General features: G+C 28.8%; 1 protein-coding gene across 1 annotated transcript in view; it reads right to left on the bottom strand.

Annotated features, from left to right (window-relative positions):
- Positions 1-15881, bottom strand: part of LOC142319287 (dynein axonemal heavy chain 7-like) — a 187489-nt gene that overhangs the window by 110758 nt on the left and 60850 nt on the right. Inside the window, exons 20-26 of the mRNA XM_075356394.1 lie at positions 14228-14373; positions 12877-13125; positions 10936-11096; positions 8944-9115; positions 8283-8462; positions 4217-4348; positions 400-624 (exon numbers count right to left, since the gene is read on the bottom strand). Coding sequence (XP_075212509.1) covers positions 400-624; positions 4217-4348; positions 8283-8462; positions 8944-9115; positions 10936-11096; positions 12877-13125; positions 14228-14373 — 1265 coding nt within the window. The remainder of the gene's footprint in view (positions 1-399; positions 625-4216; positions 4349-8282; positions 8463-8943; positions 9116-10935; positions 11097-12876; positions 13126-14227; positions 14374-15881) is intronic.

The following is a 15881-nucleotide window of genomic DNA, read 5'->3' as shown; positions in this document are numbered from 1 at the left end:
ACAGTAACATCTCATACAACCCATGACCATTCCATAGTTTACTATTTAACACTTCAAATAGTGTTTTGATATTCTGAACTGATAAAACAGTTAATGATTTATTTAGGTCTGCAACCATTTTTTCTTTTATACAGCATTGAGGTTTAAATTGTATAACTTTATTCCCAATTTAACAATTTTATCTTTACCTTTCTTCAGCTAGTAACACACGTACCTTATTCAATTTTTACTTCTTATAATCCAAACTTTTCAGAATACCCAAATTATAGAATATTTGTTATACAAAATTATATTTAATTTATTACTATATATTATATTTTTCATAATATTATTATATTATTCAATTAAATTATATAATAATATAATTTTATTATGAAAAATGATAATAATTAAACCTACCTCTTTAATATATCTATAATCAAAAACAGTAAATTTTTCAGGAATTGTAAAAATGTATGGTTTCTGAGGTGGTTTCATGTACTCATCTGGCAGTCCAAAAGTTACACCTATTTCATTTGGGAACTCTTTTTCAAGTAATGCTCTAAATAGGATATCAAACTTTTCTCTGCTAGGTGTATCAAGTGTACTACCAAGTGACCAGATACAGGAAAAGAAAAATACTCCCTGAAAAATATTGAATAAAACTATGATTAAAATTGGCATACACCTGAATTACATAGTAATAGAAAATTAATAAAAATATTTTTAAAATACAGAAAATGAATATAAAGGTATTCGATAAAATAATCATATAACATACCTTCAGGTATCTTCAAATATCTTAAACTAGGTAAACTCAAAAATTTAAGATTGTTATATATTGTAAACATCCAGTGGCTGTAACAATTATTTTCTTAAAGTAAAGAATAGGATGAGGCAATAAATAAGAGGTGACTGAATATCTCGATTGGCACACAGTTCATTCCCCTCAAAACATCAGTATTATAGCAAACAACCAGTACCTACACTCAGTAAGTAAGTTTTTAAATTTGGTAAAAGCCAGAAATTATTTCTAAAACAATCAGTACAATGAAGCATGGAAATATTGAAAGAAACTCACCACCCTGGAAAACATTAGTAACTAGAATTATAGATTTATAGAAGACACAGCATCAAAAAGAAATACTATTGTAAATATATTTTGGACTAGCAACCAATTAATAAGAAACCTTATCACAGAAAGATACTCGTACTGTGTTTTACAACCAACAAGTAATATACTAACAATTCAGATTCTATTTTCTTAGCGCAATTAGTGTTAATTATTCTACCAATGAAATAAATTTCTTACATTAACTTCTAACATTATACATAAACTTCTTAACGCTAACGCACTACACGTAGGAGTTATATCACAACTATAAAAGTCTAAAAGACATTTATAGTTACAAAGTTCGGTATTGTAAAATCTATGCAACTGAAAATTTGAAATTTATTTTCTATTTGCTAGTTTAGATAACCTATAAATACACATATACATCTACTTATTAAGATCCAAAAAATACATGCCCACACATGGTACATAAAATTACAGATAGTCCCTTTTCTACATCAATGGTGCATTCTCAGTATAAAGATGTTAATTGAAACAACATTGTAAAAGTACGAAAACAAAAACAACTCTTATGAAAAATCATTACAGTGCAAGCAGGTTTAAACAAACAATATCAAAAAAGCTAAGATAAAAACAACACTAATTGAAGTAGGACTGCAGAAAAAAACACTACAACTCCATTCAAAATTCAAATTTGTTAGTCTTGGTCAGTTAAGACATGAATGTCAAATCAGCCATATAGTGGATGTTTATAAATTTCTCAGTATGATATTAAGTAATTTATTCACAATAAGGTAACTTTTTTTTTGGTTATATTGTTTCACTTCTACTGATTTAAAGTATTTATTAAACTAAGTTATTCCTCCAATGACTATTTTACTCAAGTTAACTGAACATGATTGTTTTCATTTAAACAATTCCTCCCATTTTTCATTAAGAAAATGTTCAACCAATTCATCTATACAAAGAAATAAGCATGGGAATCTTTTTGTTTATATTTTAATAAGAAAGCTCCATCAATTGTAACTGTGAAAGAGGAGAAAGAGGAGAGAAAAACCCAGTGGAAAAATCTTTTCCACTGGATCAGTCCTCAATTTCAAGATGACTGAAAAAATTTGACTATCCTTCCACTTGATTGAATAACTCTGATGTTGCGGAATCCTGTTAATGACCTCAAGTCAACATCTTGAGCTAAATATTCTCCATTTAGCACTTCAGAAAATAATTCAAAGGTCTTGGGTTTAGGCCCTTTAACGCTCACAGACTAACAGCCACAAACCTGCTCATGTTGTTGAGCGTTCTTACCAGAACATGGCTTCAAGGGAAACTTATTGCAAAGTTCCTCTAAGGTGTTCTCAATGTCCAATCACAGAAACTTGTTTTCTTCTTCGATTAATAACCTTTTACCAGAATAGATCTCAAAATGAATAGTTGTGGCATCAAGAAAAGCCCCCATTTAATGAGGAAATTAGACACCATCATGTATATATTTTGGCAATGATATCTGACATGGATATGATAGGATCATACTTTTTTTGAGGCAAACATGTTAAAAGCATTTCACAGCTTAACATGCTCAAAAGTTATTTTATTCCTCAGCTTCAACTAATTGGTGTGATATTAATAGCTATATTACAGCAAGATGGAGCTGTAGCTTATGCTCAATTGGTAAAGGACTGTAAATGAATTTTGAATAGTAGGGGCTCCAAAATTCAGTGGCCATCTAAAAATCAACTTAACCTGTAACAACTCTCCGTGGACATAATCCAAAAAAAAAAATCTACCATTTGTAACTAAAGAATTTGGGCTGAAAAACTGCTATCAGAAATTGTTTTTACTATCTTAATCCTTTAACATGGTAGAAAATGTCTAAATACAAAGAGGCTGATAAAACTGTGTGCAATGTTGGGGACATAAAGATGTTAATTTAAAATAAGGTTTATGTATAAAAATATTAAACAAATGACAACAATTCATTTTATTTCACTATACAGAAAGGGATTTTGTGGCCACTCTATATATTGTAATAACATGAAAAGCATTCATAATTTGTCGATCACAGATCTGCAGGCATACAGCAAATTTGTTTTCCTATGAAAACAAAAAGAAGCTTTTGACATAAAAAAGTTTAATATTTATGAATCAGTCATATACTGGTTTGTCTGATAGAAGATTGTTTGTTAAGAAAAAGGATTACCAAAAAATGACTGAAGAAGGATTAGAAATGCAATAAATATTTCAAAAGTAACTAGTTGGCTATATACAACCACATAGGGACTATAACAAGTCATTTAAATTTAATAACAGATTATTTAGTCCTACAAATGATTTTAGAAATAATTAGAAAATATTCTAAATTAATACTTATTCACCTGTCAGTACAAGAATACTAATTAGAGGAGTGATTGTAACTTTCATTGAATATGAAAAATTATTGTTTCTGTAATACACAAATAAACTCAAAAGTCATCTTCCCTTCACCAACCTCTAATCTTCACATGGCTTGGATAATTTACCTGCAAGTAACTTTTTTAAAAAAGGAATAGAAATGGATAAATAAGTCACCTAGAATAATTTTTTTTTTTTTTTTTTTTTTTTGTTTTGCAATTAATGTTTCACGATATAGAATAATAAATATACAAAAATACATAATTAGTCTGATAAAATATATAGGAGTTTGGGAACTGTCTGTTTAACAGCCATACTCAAGAATCAACAGACAGATTACTGTCAAATTTTCAGGATACATTCGTGTTATTCCAGGGAAAGTGTCAAGGCCCTAGCCCCTTGAGGGTTAAAATATTAAAGATATTCATTAAAAAAACAAAAATTATATCAAATCACTACTTATCTTTACTTCATTTATTATCATTTACTTAATATTTCTATCACCATGGCACCAGAAATATAGTGTAGTAAAATTACTCATTTTTTTTTCTTTACTGAATATCTGTAATATATTTACTATTCTCACAAATATGAGGCTAACAAACTCACAGGGGGGGAGGTCCAGGGGGACAGAATCTCCTAGCTAGACAGTCGGATGAGCATAGCAAGTCCTGACTAGCTAGTATATAATAAAATGTACAACAAATAAATGAATTTTTCAGAATTTGTTGATTTATATTTTTAATCATGCAATCACAATCATAACAAATTTACCTCTAACTGAGCACGGGTGTCAAGTTCTGTCAATGCTTCGACAAATTTATCATCATTGAAATCATCCATAAAGCAATCAAATATATTCATTAATGAGCGTAATAAATTGGAATCAGATGAAGGAAATATTTCCTGAAAAATGTAATTACAAATGTCTATTAGAACCATAATTATGTATTAACCACAATTCATATAAACTACTTATTACATAAATTTAGAAATTTACTACTGTAAATGAAATACTCAAATTAAATTTTCTATTTATATCTATTTTTATCTGTAAAAATAACATATAAATAAAATATGCTTCCTCTAGCGAGGTACAACTAGCGAAAGATTTCACCCTGAATCCTACGCAGAAAATGAAATAAAACCGTACTGAAATTCTAGGACCTAAACTATGAGAAAAACTTGAGGATTTCCTATGGTTTTTGGCCTGACAATTGAATAACAGATTTCAGAACCATATTTCCATTACTTTTCATAACAGCTGATATAAACAGAAAAGTTTGTTGTCTAAAAGCATGGTTTCTTAAGGCTGTAAAACAAAAACTTTGTTGCATTTTATGCATTAATAAATGCATAAAATTTATTACAAAACTTGTACAAAATTTAATTCTGAGAAAACTTTTTAGTATTAACTTTTTCTTTCTTTTTCCTGTTTAGCCTCCAGTAATTATCTTTCAGATAACACTTCAGTGGATGAATGAGGATGATATGTATGAGTGTAAATGAAGTGTAGTCTTGTACAGTCTCAGTTCGACCATTGCTGAGATGTGTGGTTAATTGAAACCCAACCACTAAAGAACACCAGTATCCACGATCTAGTATTCATATCCGTGTCAAAATAACTGACTTTACTAGGATTTGAACGCTGGAACTCTCGACTTCCAAATCAGCTGATTTGCGAAGACGCAATCACCACTAGACCAACCTGGTGGGTTTTTTAACGTCAACTACAGAAAATGAAGTTACTGTACAATTGATACAATGTTAAAAAAATAAAAATTAAATTAAAAAAATAAAATCTGTTTTACTTCAGTACATTTGGCTGCATACTTTCAGATTGCTAGCATTTCTTTTCGCAATTCTTCACGACTTCCCTAATTTGAGTAATTACTAACTACCAACTCTTCACGTGTATGAACATTTCTCTTATACACAATACTTTTCATCCAACCTCATTGCAAAAATTTAAATGTTAGATCAAGAGATCTTGGTGTGATCAGGTTTGATCAGTGTGGGCAGCCAATCCATCACTCAGGAAATTGCTCATTTAAGTATGCCAATATGGCACGTGAGATGTGGGGAGGCGCACTATCAAGCTGAAAATACAACCAGTATCTTGATGCTAGTGTTCCTTAATGAATTCTAAGTAAATGTCCCAATTTAGACATCCTGAGAGAATGAATGGTTCAATCAGCTGATCATAAACTAGACCACACCACAAATTTATGCTAAATCGGTGATGGAAATTACATCACCCTTCTACCCAAATGTGTTCATTGCAAAGGTTAATGCCCTTGTGAGTAAACAGCCTCATCAGTAAAATAAAATGAACCTGTGCAATCGGCATTATACACATGCGTACATGCATGTGCACACACATACACGCACACCTACGCGCACGCGCACACACACACACGATGTGTATGTGTATGTGCATGTGTGTATGTGTGTGTGTGTGTGTGTGTAACACTGATGACAAGACATAGAATGCATTGTTGGCCAACTGATTTCTATTATCAACTTACAAAATAATCATCATTTCTCCAATTTTCAATTGACACAATTCGAGAAAGATACGTAAAATTTTACTTTTAAACAACTTTTTTTTTGTGCAATTGTACTTTGTAAGAAAGCAAACATGATTTGTATGTATAATCCTTGTTTTCATACATTACGTGTTAGTAACAATATCAAATTTTTTTAACTTGTATTTGTTCTTATTGGGCTGTTTTACATCATTTTTTAAGAATTAAATTCTCTACAAGTTTTGTAACAAATTAATCATTTAACAAAGTTTTTTGTATTACAAACACAAGAAAGCATACTTTTAGACAACAAATTTACTTTGGATATTATAAAAACTGCTAAGACTATGGTTTGAACCAGATTTATTAAATTTGTCAGGTCAAAAACCATCAGAAACCCCCCTTAAATTGAGTTTCTAGAATTCAATATGGTTGAATTCTAGGGCAAAACCTTTTGCTAGCTCTAACTCACCAGGGGAGCATTTCCAGACCCATGTTTATTTGAACTTTTTTCAATATTTTTGTTAGTATGAGCTCAGAAAGCACCAGTACACTACGTGAATCATCTGTATAACACTGGCATAATGCCTAATTTTATTATATTATTTTCTTCCAATAACAATAGCTAAAATCACTAAAGATTAAAAAATATCTTGAGCACATAAAAATCTAACAAATCAAAAAATTAATTTTATAATGTATACTTCATTAGTAGCATTTTATTGAATATTATCAGATTTGACAATTTTTGGACAATATCAATTCAAAACTAGAGAACATTTAAAAAGAAAAAAACACTGTCATACAAACTTAATTCCAATTCTCTCACATTTTTTTATCAGTAATTCAACCTAAGTCTGACTGAAGCATCATTTGAATCATTACCTTGCAACTGATTTTAAAGGCCCACATATAAATTATTACAGAACCGATATTAGGGCAACTCCTTTCTAATTTTGAAGCAGTTTAAATAGACTTGAAATGTTGAGTTTAGAAAGTCAGTAGGCTTTACCTTTTATCAAACTTGGAAGGAAAACTGGAGGAAAGCACCCACATTTCAGACAATTTTAAAGCCTTCATCAGACAAAAAAAAAAAAAATAGTAAAAAGAAAGATTTTCTTCTCCCAATTCAATGCCATGAACAGAAAATTTAATTGTAACAGTCTTAACACAATCAAAACAGTAACATAATCAGTTGATTCTCCTTCCATTGCTTCAATGTGCTAACACATAGTTTCAGTAATGAAAAAATGAAAAAGAATTTTTTTTATTTTCAAAAATGAAATTATCTTTTAAGGTTAAATAAGTAAGGTCAAATAATTCAGCTCCATTTCAATAGTGTGATATTAGAATATATGTTTTACTTCAATGTTATCGTATTGTTTTAAAGTTTTTTCTTTACATTTTCCTAAGCATATGGACTGACACAGCATATATCACAATACTGAATATAAACATAACATATTATTGAATTTCATTAAGTTCAGTTAATGAAATATTAGGTACACGACTGTTGTAAAAAATTACTTCTAGAGGACAGAGAAAAAATTTACATAGAGCTTTTATAAATTATTTTCTTTTTAATCTACACATTTGGCAGATAGCTTTAATATTTTTAAATGAAGTTCACAAATCTCAATAAAAAATTATCATTATTGGCTGCAACCTAACATCATAAACAATTACCTCATTAAATTTGTCAACCTTCAATCTACATTACTGCCATCGGGAATAATTTTTTTCTGTAAGGAAAGAGTTTTATTATATTTTCTTTTGTAAACAATTGGAACAAATTCATCACATTCACCTATTTTTAAATCAACATTTTTAGGTAAAAAGAGGCAAAATGTTAATCATATTGACTGAAGTATTTCCATCTATTCAGATCAATGAGTAAGAATACCCTGATTTCAGCATCTTCATTGATTTTCTTTTATCTACTGGTATATATTATGATTCATGTAAATAATTATACTTATTACATAACTTATATCTTATCAAGACTATACTCTTCTGTTTAATTATTAGACCACAATGCAAATGCATATATGTGGTTCTAATAAATGCATGTTAGTCTGCACACAACACCCAAACACGCACATGTAACCCCATGTGCATATAATACACCACATCTCATCATTATTATACACTTTACAATACAACAATCCATTAGTAAATTAATTTCATGACTTGGATTAATCATAATGTTATATTGAATTTGTAAATCAGATTCTTTAAGTAAACATTAGGAATACAATGTTATTACAGTTACCAAAAATTACTTTTAATTTTTATAAATATTAAGAAACAACCTTTGCAGATCCTCTACGAAGAAAATATAATAGTGGTGGGCAGAATCTAAGAACAAGACCTTTAATCATCTGCTTTCTCTGAGAACTTAGAGCAGCTGGAAGCGTATTAACCCATGAATCAAGTAAACAGTTCCAACCCAAAGTTGCTGGTTCCATATATATCATACCACATCTTGAAACCTAGAGAAAATAATATAGGAAGTAATTTGGTAACATTTGTTTTAAGAATAGTATTATTAAGAAAATCTTAAGGTAATCCATATAACATTTGTATATTCCATTCAGTCAGATATTATATCAAAATAACTTTCAGTTTTTAAGAATTAACATCAGTTACTTCATCTGCTACAGTCTTACAAATTCCTACAATCTACCCTTACAGCTTTTTTATACCCTCACACTTTAATATATTAGAAAATTAACTTACCTTCCATTCTTTTTAATACATGACATTTAATAACATACATCCACATACTAAAAGAACTTCCAAACTGTGTTAAAATGAGTATATTTGCAGTTGGTTATGAATAAGCTTTTACAAATTAACTTTATAAGGTCCTTTGGGAAAAAAGATACATTACTTCGAAAATAAAATTTTAAATTGTATGTCATGTTTCGTCAAGGTATGCAACAAGAGTTAAACATAATAAAATTGATATACCGTAGCTGGAGATGCAGCTTCTAAATCCATTGGTTCAAATATAAGATTGGTGGTAGGTGCCAATTGAATAATTTCTCCAGACATTAAACAAAGCTTTTTGTTATCATCAAGTACAGTATTCATGTTTTCAATCCAAATTGCATCAACTGGGCCATCAAAAACTAACCACTTCCTGTAAAAATTCAGACTAATAACACAACATGAATTACTTATTACCTAAAACAAACACCAACAAAGTAACATAAATAACTCTGCAATACTAAACCTCTGTTCATTTCAGATCTGTTCACATTCCTAGTAAAGTAATTTCTGTAACATAAATTATACAGAAATAAACATAGAATGGAACTAAATTTTTCCTACCCTTTTTTATTTAATTATATCAAATTATAACTGTAAATCAAATAAAAAATAAAAAACTGACAGATGAAAACTTCCATAAATCTGGAAGTAATTCAAGTATTTACTTTACAGCAGCATTTCTCAACCTTTCAGTATTTGCGACCCAATTTTCAATCATAATTTTAATCATGCCCCCCCTCTCATACAATAACAATGTATTTTAAGTATTTCGATGAAGCTACACTACAACTTTAATTACAAACCTTACAAATTTCCAAGAATAAATAAATTTATTGATATTTGGTAACATCGATCCGCTGCATCGACAAAACTAGAATCGATGCCTCTCTATTGTTCTCTGTCTTTCATCCATCATATCGGTCATTCTCACAGCTTTGCGAGAAGTTCTGATTTGTCTCCAACATTCTGAAATGTCTGTGCAACTGTATGTAAATGCTGCAGCTAGTTCAATTCCAGCCAATCTGTTGATCCTTCTATCGTTACTGAATCTATCATGAATGTGTATATTGTAATTTGCGTGTTAATTGCAATTCACTGTATCAAATATTCACAGCAGTTGATTTATACAGAATCATGGATAAATTTTTAAGTGGACATAAGCGAACATTAGACAATAGTGAAGCATCAACAAGTGCACAGACGAGTATGGTTCTGAAAATAAAATCAAGAAAATATTCTTAAGAATACTTAAGTCTCATATAAAATATCCAGATGTAAAAAGCTTCACACCAATGGTGAAGAGCTTATTTTGCCAGCTGCAATTGAGACTGTAGAAACTATGTTTGGAGATAATTTTGCCAAACAATTGCAGTCTATACCTCTATCAAAATATACTGGTGCCTGTCGAATTGGTGATATAGTTGAAGATGTACAGCATCAGATTTTCGGGAATTACATGACAAATTGTTTTCAGTTGAGCTTGATGAGGCAACAGATAGCAATAAAGATGCGCATTTCATTGCCTATGTTCGATATTGTGATGGTAAGTCAGTAGTGGAAGAACTACTTTTCTGCAAACCAATAGAAGTCAAAGCAAAAGCACTTGCATTATTTGCTGTTTAAATAATGCAAACAGAGTAGAAAAACTGTGGAGGAATATACATGTCAATGTCAAGAAGATTCTAAAGTATATAAACACTTGTGAAACAAAAATCTCCACAGTGTGTCTGGACACATTGCATGATCCAAAGAGAAGCTCTGGCTTTCAAAGAAATGAATCCTGGTCTGAATATTGTGCTAATGATGTTGTAATCGTAGTTAATTATGTAAAATGAGACCCTTAAAATCAAGAATCTTTTCTACACTTTGTAAAGACGGGTGCAGTACATTCAGCATACTATTTTATTACGAATTGATTGTTATCATATGGGAAATTTTTGCTACATGTTTATGAATTAAGAGATGAAATCGCTGTTTTTTTAGAAGAGGAAAATCGACCTTTTTAACACAACACCAAGCATTCTTCTAAAAAGATGCAGCAACATATTAACGATGAAATACTAATATCTTTACTCTTTTTATATCTCTAAAAGAATAAAGGAATCCAAATCTCATGTAAATAAATACAGAAGTTGACACTTAGATACTAATATAATACAAACATATGTAATGATTTAATGCACACATCACCTGTCCAAGTTGGTGGACATAGCAAACTGCCTATAGCTAACAGCAAGTATTCCATCAGACCATTCATGAGACACAGCATCAAATTGACCATATAACTGTCCCATGGTAATAGATTTAGGATTAATAACAATAATTTGTACTTTATGTTCATCCATTTCACCCTACAATAAAAAAAAAACTTTATAAAAAATGAAAAAAAATGTTTAAAGAGTTATATTTATAAAATAAAGTTCCATTGACCAACAATTTTAAAAGTATATATCAGAGTACTTTCGGATCTGTTACTCCATCATCAGGGATTTTCCAAAAGATGTTAATTCAAATTTATAATTGTATTTAAATTAAAATTATTACATTCATATCAGTCGGTAGTCAAGAAATAGAATTAAATTGTACGTCAGTAAGACCTTTATGTCATGCTCGTAAGATGTTTAGTTAATATTAAATGAAATATTACCAACCTATTAATAATTAATTAACCTGTTCATTCATCAATTTATTATTATTCAAATATATATGAAATTTTTCTAAGATTCTGATTTTATAATAAATATTATTGTATTCTAATATTTTAATATATTCATTAGGGTTATAATTAGGTCCAGTTTCTACAATGTGTTTAGCGACATTAAATTTTTCTTTATTATTTTTAATAACACAATTAATATGTTCTTTAATTCTAATTTATATAATTATATAAATTTTCTTCATTGTTAAACTGTTTTATCAAGATGTCATCCACATACCTTTTATATAAAATAATTTGATGCTTATTAATTATATTGGATATCAGGGGGTTTTCTAATTCATTCATAAAGATAATATCTGCTACAGCAGCGGAAAGTGGAGATCCCATTACTTAGATCCTTTTTCTTGTTTCAAATAAAAATATTTTTCAGCATCAAATTTTATATAAAAGAAAAGTTTAACAACAAAGAAAATACAATAATTAAAAAAATTAATTCTTTAAAAAATATTAAATTCACTTTAAATAGAGAAAATATTAACAGTATTGATTACCTGGCCATAAAATTTAAAATAATATATTTTAAATCTTTCCATCCTTGGAGTCAAAAATGGCAACCTTTAATTCATTAATTTATAGAGCATTAAAAATACTTAAATATATTATAAAATTGCATAATGAAATGGAATAATATTAAATATATAGCTTTAAATAATGGATATGATACTAAATTAATCAATAAATTATACACCAGAATAAAAAATAAAATACACAAAGGACAAAATAAAGCTAACTAACAAAAATTAAAAACAATGTATAAAACAAATAATAAAATACATAAATAATGAAGACCCTTCTATTACAATAAATCAAAATAATAATTTCAGAAGAACAAGGCGTGTATACTCTTAATTGTGAAAATTGTGACTTAAAATATATTGGAATGACAAATTGTTCATTCACCGTTATTGATGAATGAACAGGTTAGATTTGGTAATGATATCCTTTATAAACAAATTATATAATGATTATTAATAGATTGGTAATATTTCATTTAATATTAATTTGTTTCATAATAGTCGCAAACATCTTACAAACATGACGTTACGGTCTTATTGATGTACAATTTAATTTTATTTCTTGACAACCGACTAATATGAATGTAATAATTTCAATTTAAATAGAATTATAAATTTGAATTAACATCTTTTGGAAAATCCCTGATGATGGAGTAACGGCTCTGATATATACTGATGGAGTACTCTGATATAAACTTTTAAAATTGTTGGTAAATGGAACTTTATTTTATACAACTGTATTAATAACAACTATGCCAAATGCTTAGTAAATTAAATCTAAAGTATTATATATTTAATTTTAAAAGTATTTGCACTTTAACCTATTTTCTAACTCAAATACTCACATTTTCTTATGAAAAAGTATTTATTATAAATGTATTAATAACAATAACAAACCTTTTCTTCAATGAGTGCTAATGCTTCAGCTAACATTCGGTATGCTGTAGTTTTCCCCCCAAATGGGAATCCAACAATCATGAAACCATGACGCACTATCATCATTTCAAAAATTTGTTGTACTTTTTCTAAAAAGAAAGGTGTACATTGAATATTAGATGTTTCACATGCTTGTTGAGTAGCAGCATTAAGTACAGTATAATCAGGTTCTGGAAGAACAATTCCTGGAAATAAATCTGATGCAATTCCCTGAAATGATAAATCATGTGAAAATCAGGTACAATTAAATTATAATTGGCAGTTAATAGTTTTTTAATTAGCATCAAGAATAAAAAGTCAATATTTATTTTAATGTTGGTTGTTACAGAATAAAGCTTTATTCTTTTCTCTTCAGAATTATATGAAGCAAATGATTTAATTCTTGTCCTACAGAAAAGCCCAGTACCAAGTAAGAAAATAAAGAAACTTTCATTAAAGTAAGAAACTAAGTTACTTTTTATATTTTTAAATTTCACTTTAAACGTAACTAATTGCCTCATTTTTCTACAAGACAGTAGCAAAGAACCTAGGAGTGGAAGTATTCCTTTGTTGATTTCAGTTTATATTTTTTATACAAATTGAGCGAAGTAGTCAAACACTATCTAACAGTAATTTTTACTCTGCCTTCCTTAGAGCATCAGAATGTTTAACATTCTGACCTTAACTATTTCTAACAGGACCATAACAATTTCTAACAGTTACTTAACCAGCTCTTCGATACTGGAATGTCTACCCATCTCCTTTTTAATGTTCTACCCATCAAAATTTGTTTATACTCTTGCATGACTTTCCATATTGAGCTAGTCCACCTTTCTCCATTATCATTTCTGAAAAATCCTAATAAAAATCTAAAACCACATTTTTTTAATAAGCATTTATTAATTGTCAGCTGTTTTAAGAGGGCATCATGGTGGAGAAGGAAACTGTATTTTAATGATTTAGTCAGTTATATAACAGGCTCCAGCGTGCTTGAACTAGAGGTGTGTTTGGTTTACAGTACATTACACTTTATATTGATTACTAATAATTTATTTTCCTGATGTATCATGTCAGTTAATTGGTGGATTAGTTCTACAATTTACCCAAACCATTGTGGCATGTAAACATTTGTTGGTTAAACCGGGTATTAATTACTATAACTGTATTAATAATTTTCAAATTATTAAAAGACCAACTGAATAATAACTGTGTTAGTAGTATGTATAAATAAAATTATTTTGACAAGAGAGCACTTTTTCTAAAACCACATAATGAAATAAAAATCCTTCAGTATCAAATTTACTTCAGTATAAAATTTCACCAAATACTATACCTGAAAGAGGGGTAAATCATGGGTTAAGAATTTAGGAAGATTTACATCTTTAATAGATCTCAACATTAGAATATCTTCTTTTTCATCTGGATATTTCAATTTTAAGTTACCAGCAGCAGTCAAAACTGATTTAACTGCTCTCATTCCTGAAAAAAGAAATAACTTCATATTTTCCATATCACATTTAATTTTTAAAATATTGTCAAAGCCGTTAGTTGATTAGTAACCTAAAATAAAGTTTTGATGTCATTATTACCAGTCATTTCATTATTTTTAAGAACTAGTTTAAATAATTTTATTTCAATGTTACTCAAATGAAATTTTATACAATTCAGTTTAACAGGATTCAAATGCAATGTATATAGAGATTTTAAAAACATATAATTTCTGTATTTTAATAAATCAAATTGCAATTAAAAATTCATCATTATTACATCATTAACATAAAGATTGATGTGATTTTGTGAAACTAGTTTGTCAGTCTAATCTTTTCCATTAACTCAAAAATCTACATGGATATTTATTATACAACTTACATTAGAAAATTTGTAACTAAACCGTCAGAGAAATTACCATTACTTCAACTATCTGATCTTCCTTCATTACCTAAAATGTTTATTATTTCAGTACATCCTAATAAGAAACACAGGGGTTAAAAATAAAAGCTTATAAGAGATTTAATCTTAAATGTACTATTTTACTCATTGCTTAACTAGTAGTTTGACTTACAGTTCTAATTTAATTTATAAAGAACTAACCAGCCATTAAACTACAAGGAAACAAAACTTTCAGAGGTGTATATATTCCACAAAATAGCTTTGCAATATGAATGACTTTTTTGTGTCCCTTCAATTATTTAAACCATCTTTTTATTGTGTCCAGTCAAGTATTACTTCCAAAGTTTTTTAGATGGTTGTGACAAAATTGTGAGTTTCTTCTCTTAGTGAATTCAACCTGTAGGATCTGTAATGGATAAAAATAATGATCAACCAAGTAACCCACATCGTTACTAGATTTATTTTCAATTGAAAAAACATGGGACTTTGACCATACTTGACAGATCTACTACAAGTTTGAATATTTTTAGAGTAGTTACTGTGGCAGTCTAATGCACTCCAAACAAGAATGCTAATCAAAACACTGTTTTGCACATAAGATAACATTTTTATTCAGTATTCTTCAAAAGAATTCACATAGCCAAAATCATTCTTATTTATTTAATAAAATGAATTTAAAGGTAAGAGAGTCGGAAAATCCTAAATCGAGGGGCGCTAGCGAGCCTCTCAATTTACAATTACAAGTGATCAAATCTTGATATAAATGACAACTACTGGATCAAAGAATTGATAGTATAATTTTAATAACATGCAAACAGAATATTTTACTAAAAATACCCCCTACATTTTTTTTCAGAAAGTCGTAGTGACAATAGCAACATTTATATTGCAGAGTTAAAATTCAGGTTTCAAAATTAACAAAATGGAACAAAACAATGGGTAAATTTCAAGTTTCAAACACTCCTCAGGTGGCTAATAATATTTCAAATAGGCATTTACGAGGTGTGATTGATAAAAGTTTTGGGCTTGTAATTTCAAGTGGCAGTATTTAAAGGCTACTATGATGGATCTTCTTTAAAGTAGTCCCCTTCTGACTA

Source organism: Lycorma delicatula, chromosome 2 (genome assembly GCF_047948215.1).
Source record: "Lycorma delicatula isolate Av1 chromosome 2, ASM4794821v1, whole genome shotgun sequence".
NCBI lineage: Eukaryota > Metazoa > Arthropoda > Insecta > Hemiptera > Fulgoridae > Lycorma > Lycorma delicatula.
This window is presented reverse-complemented; position numbering and strand designations above follow the sequence as displayed.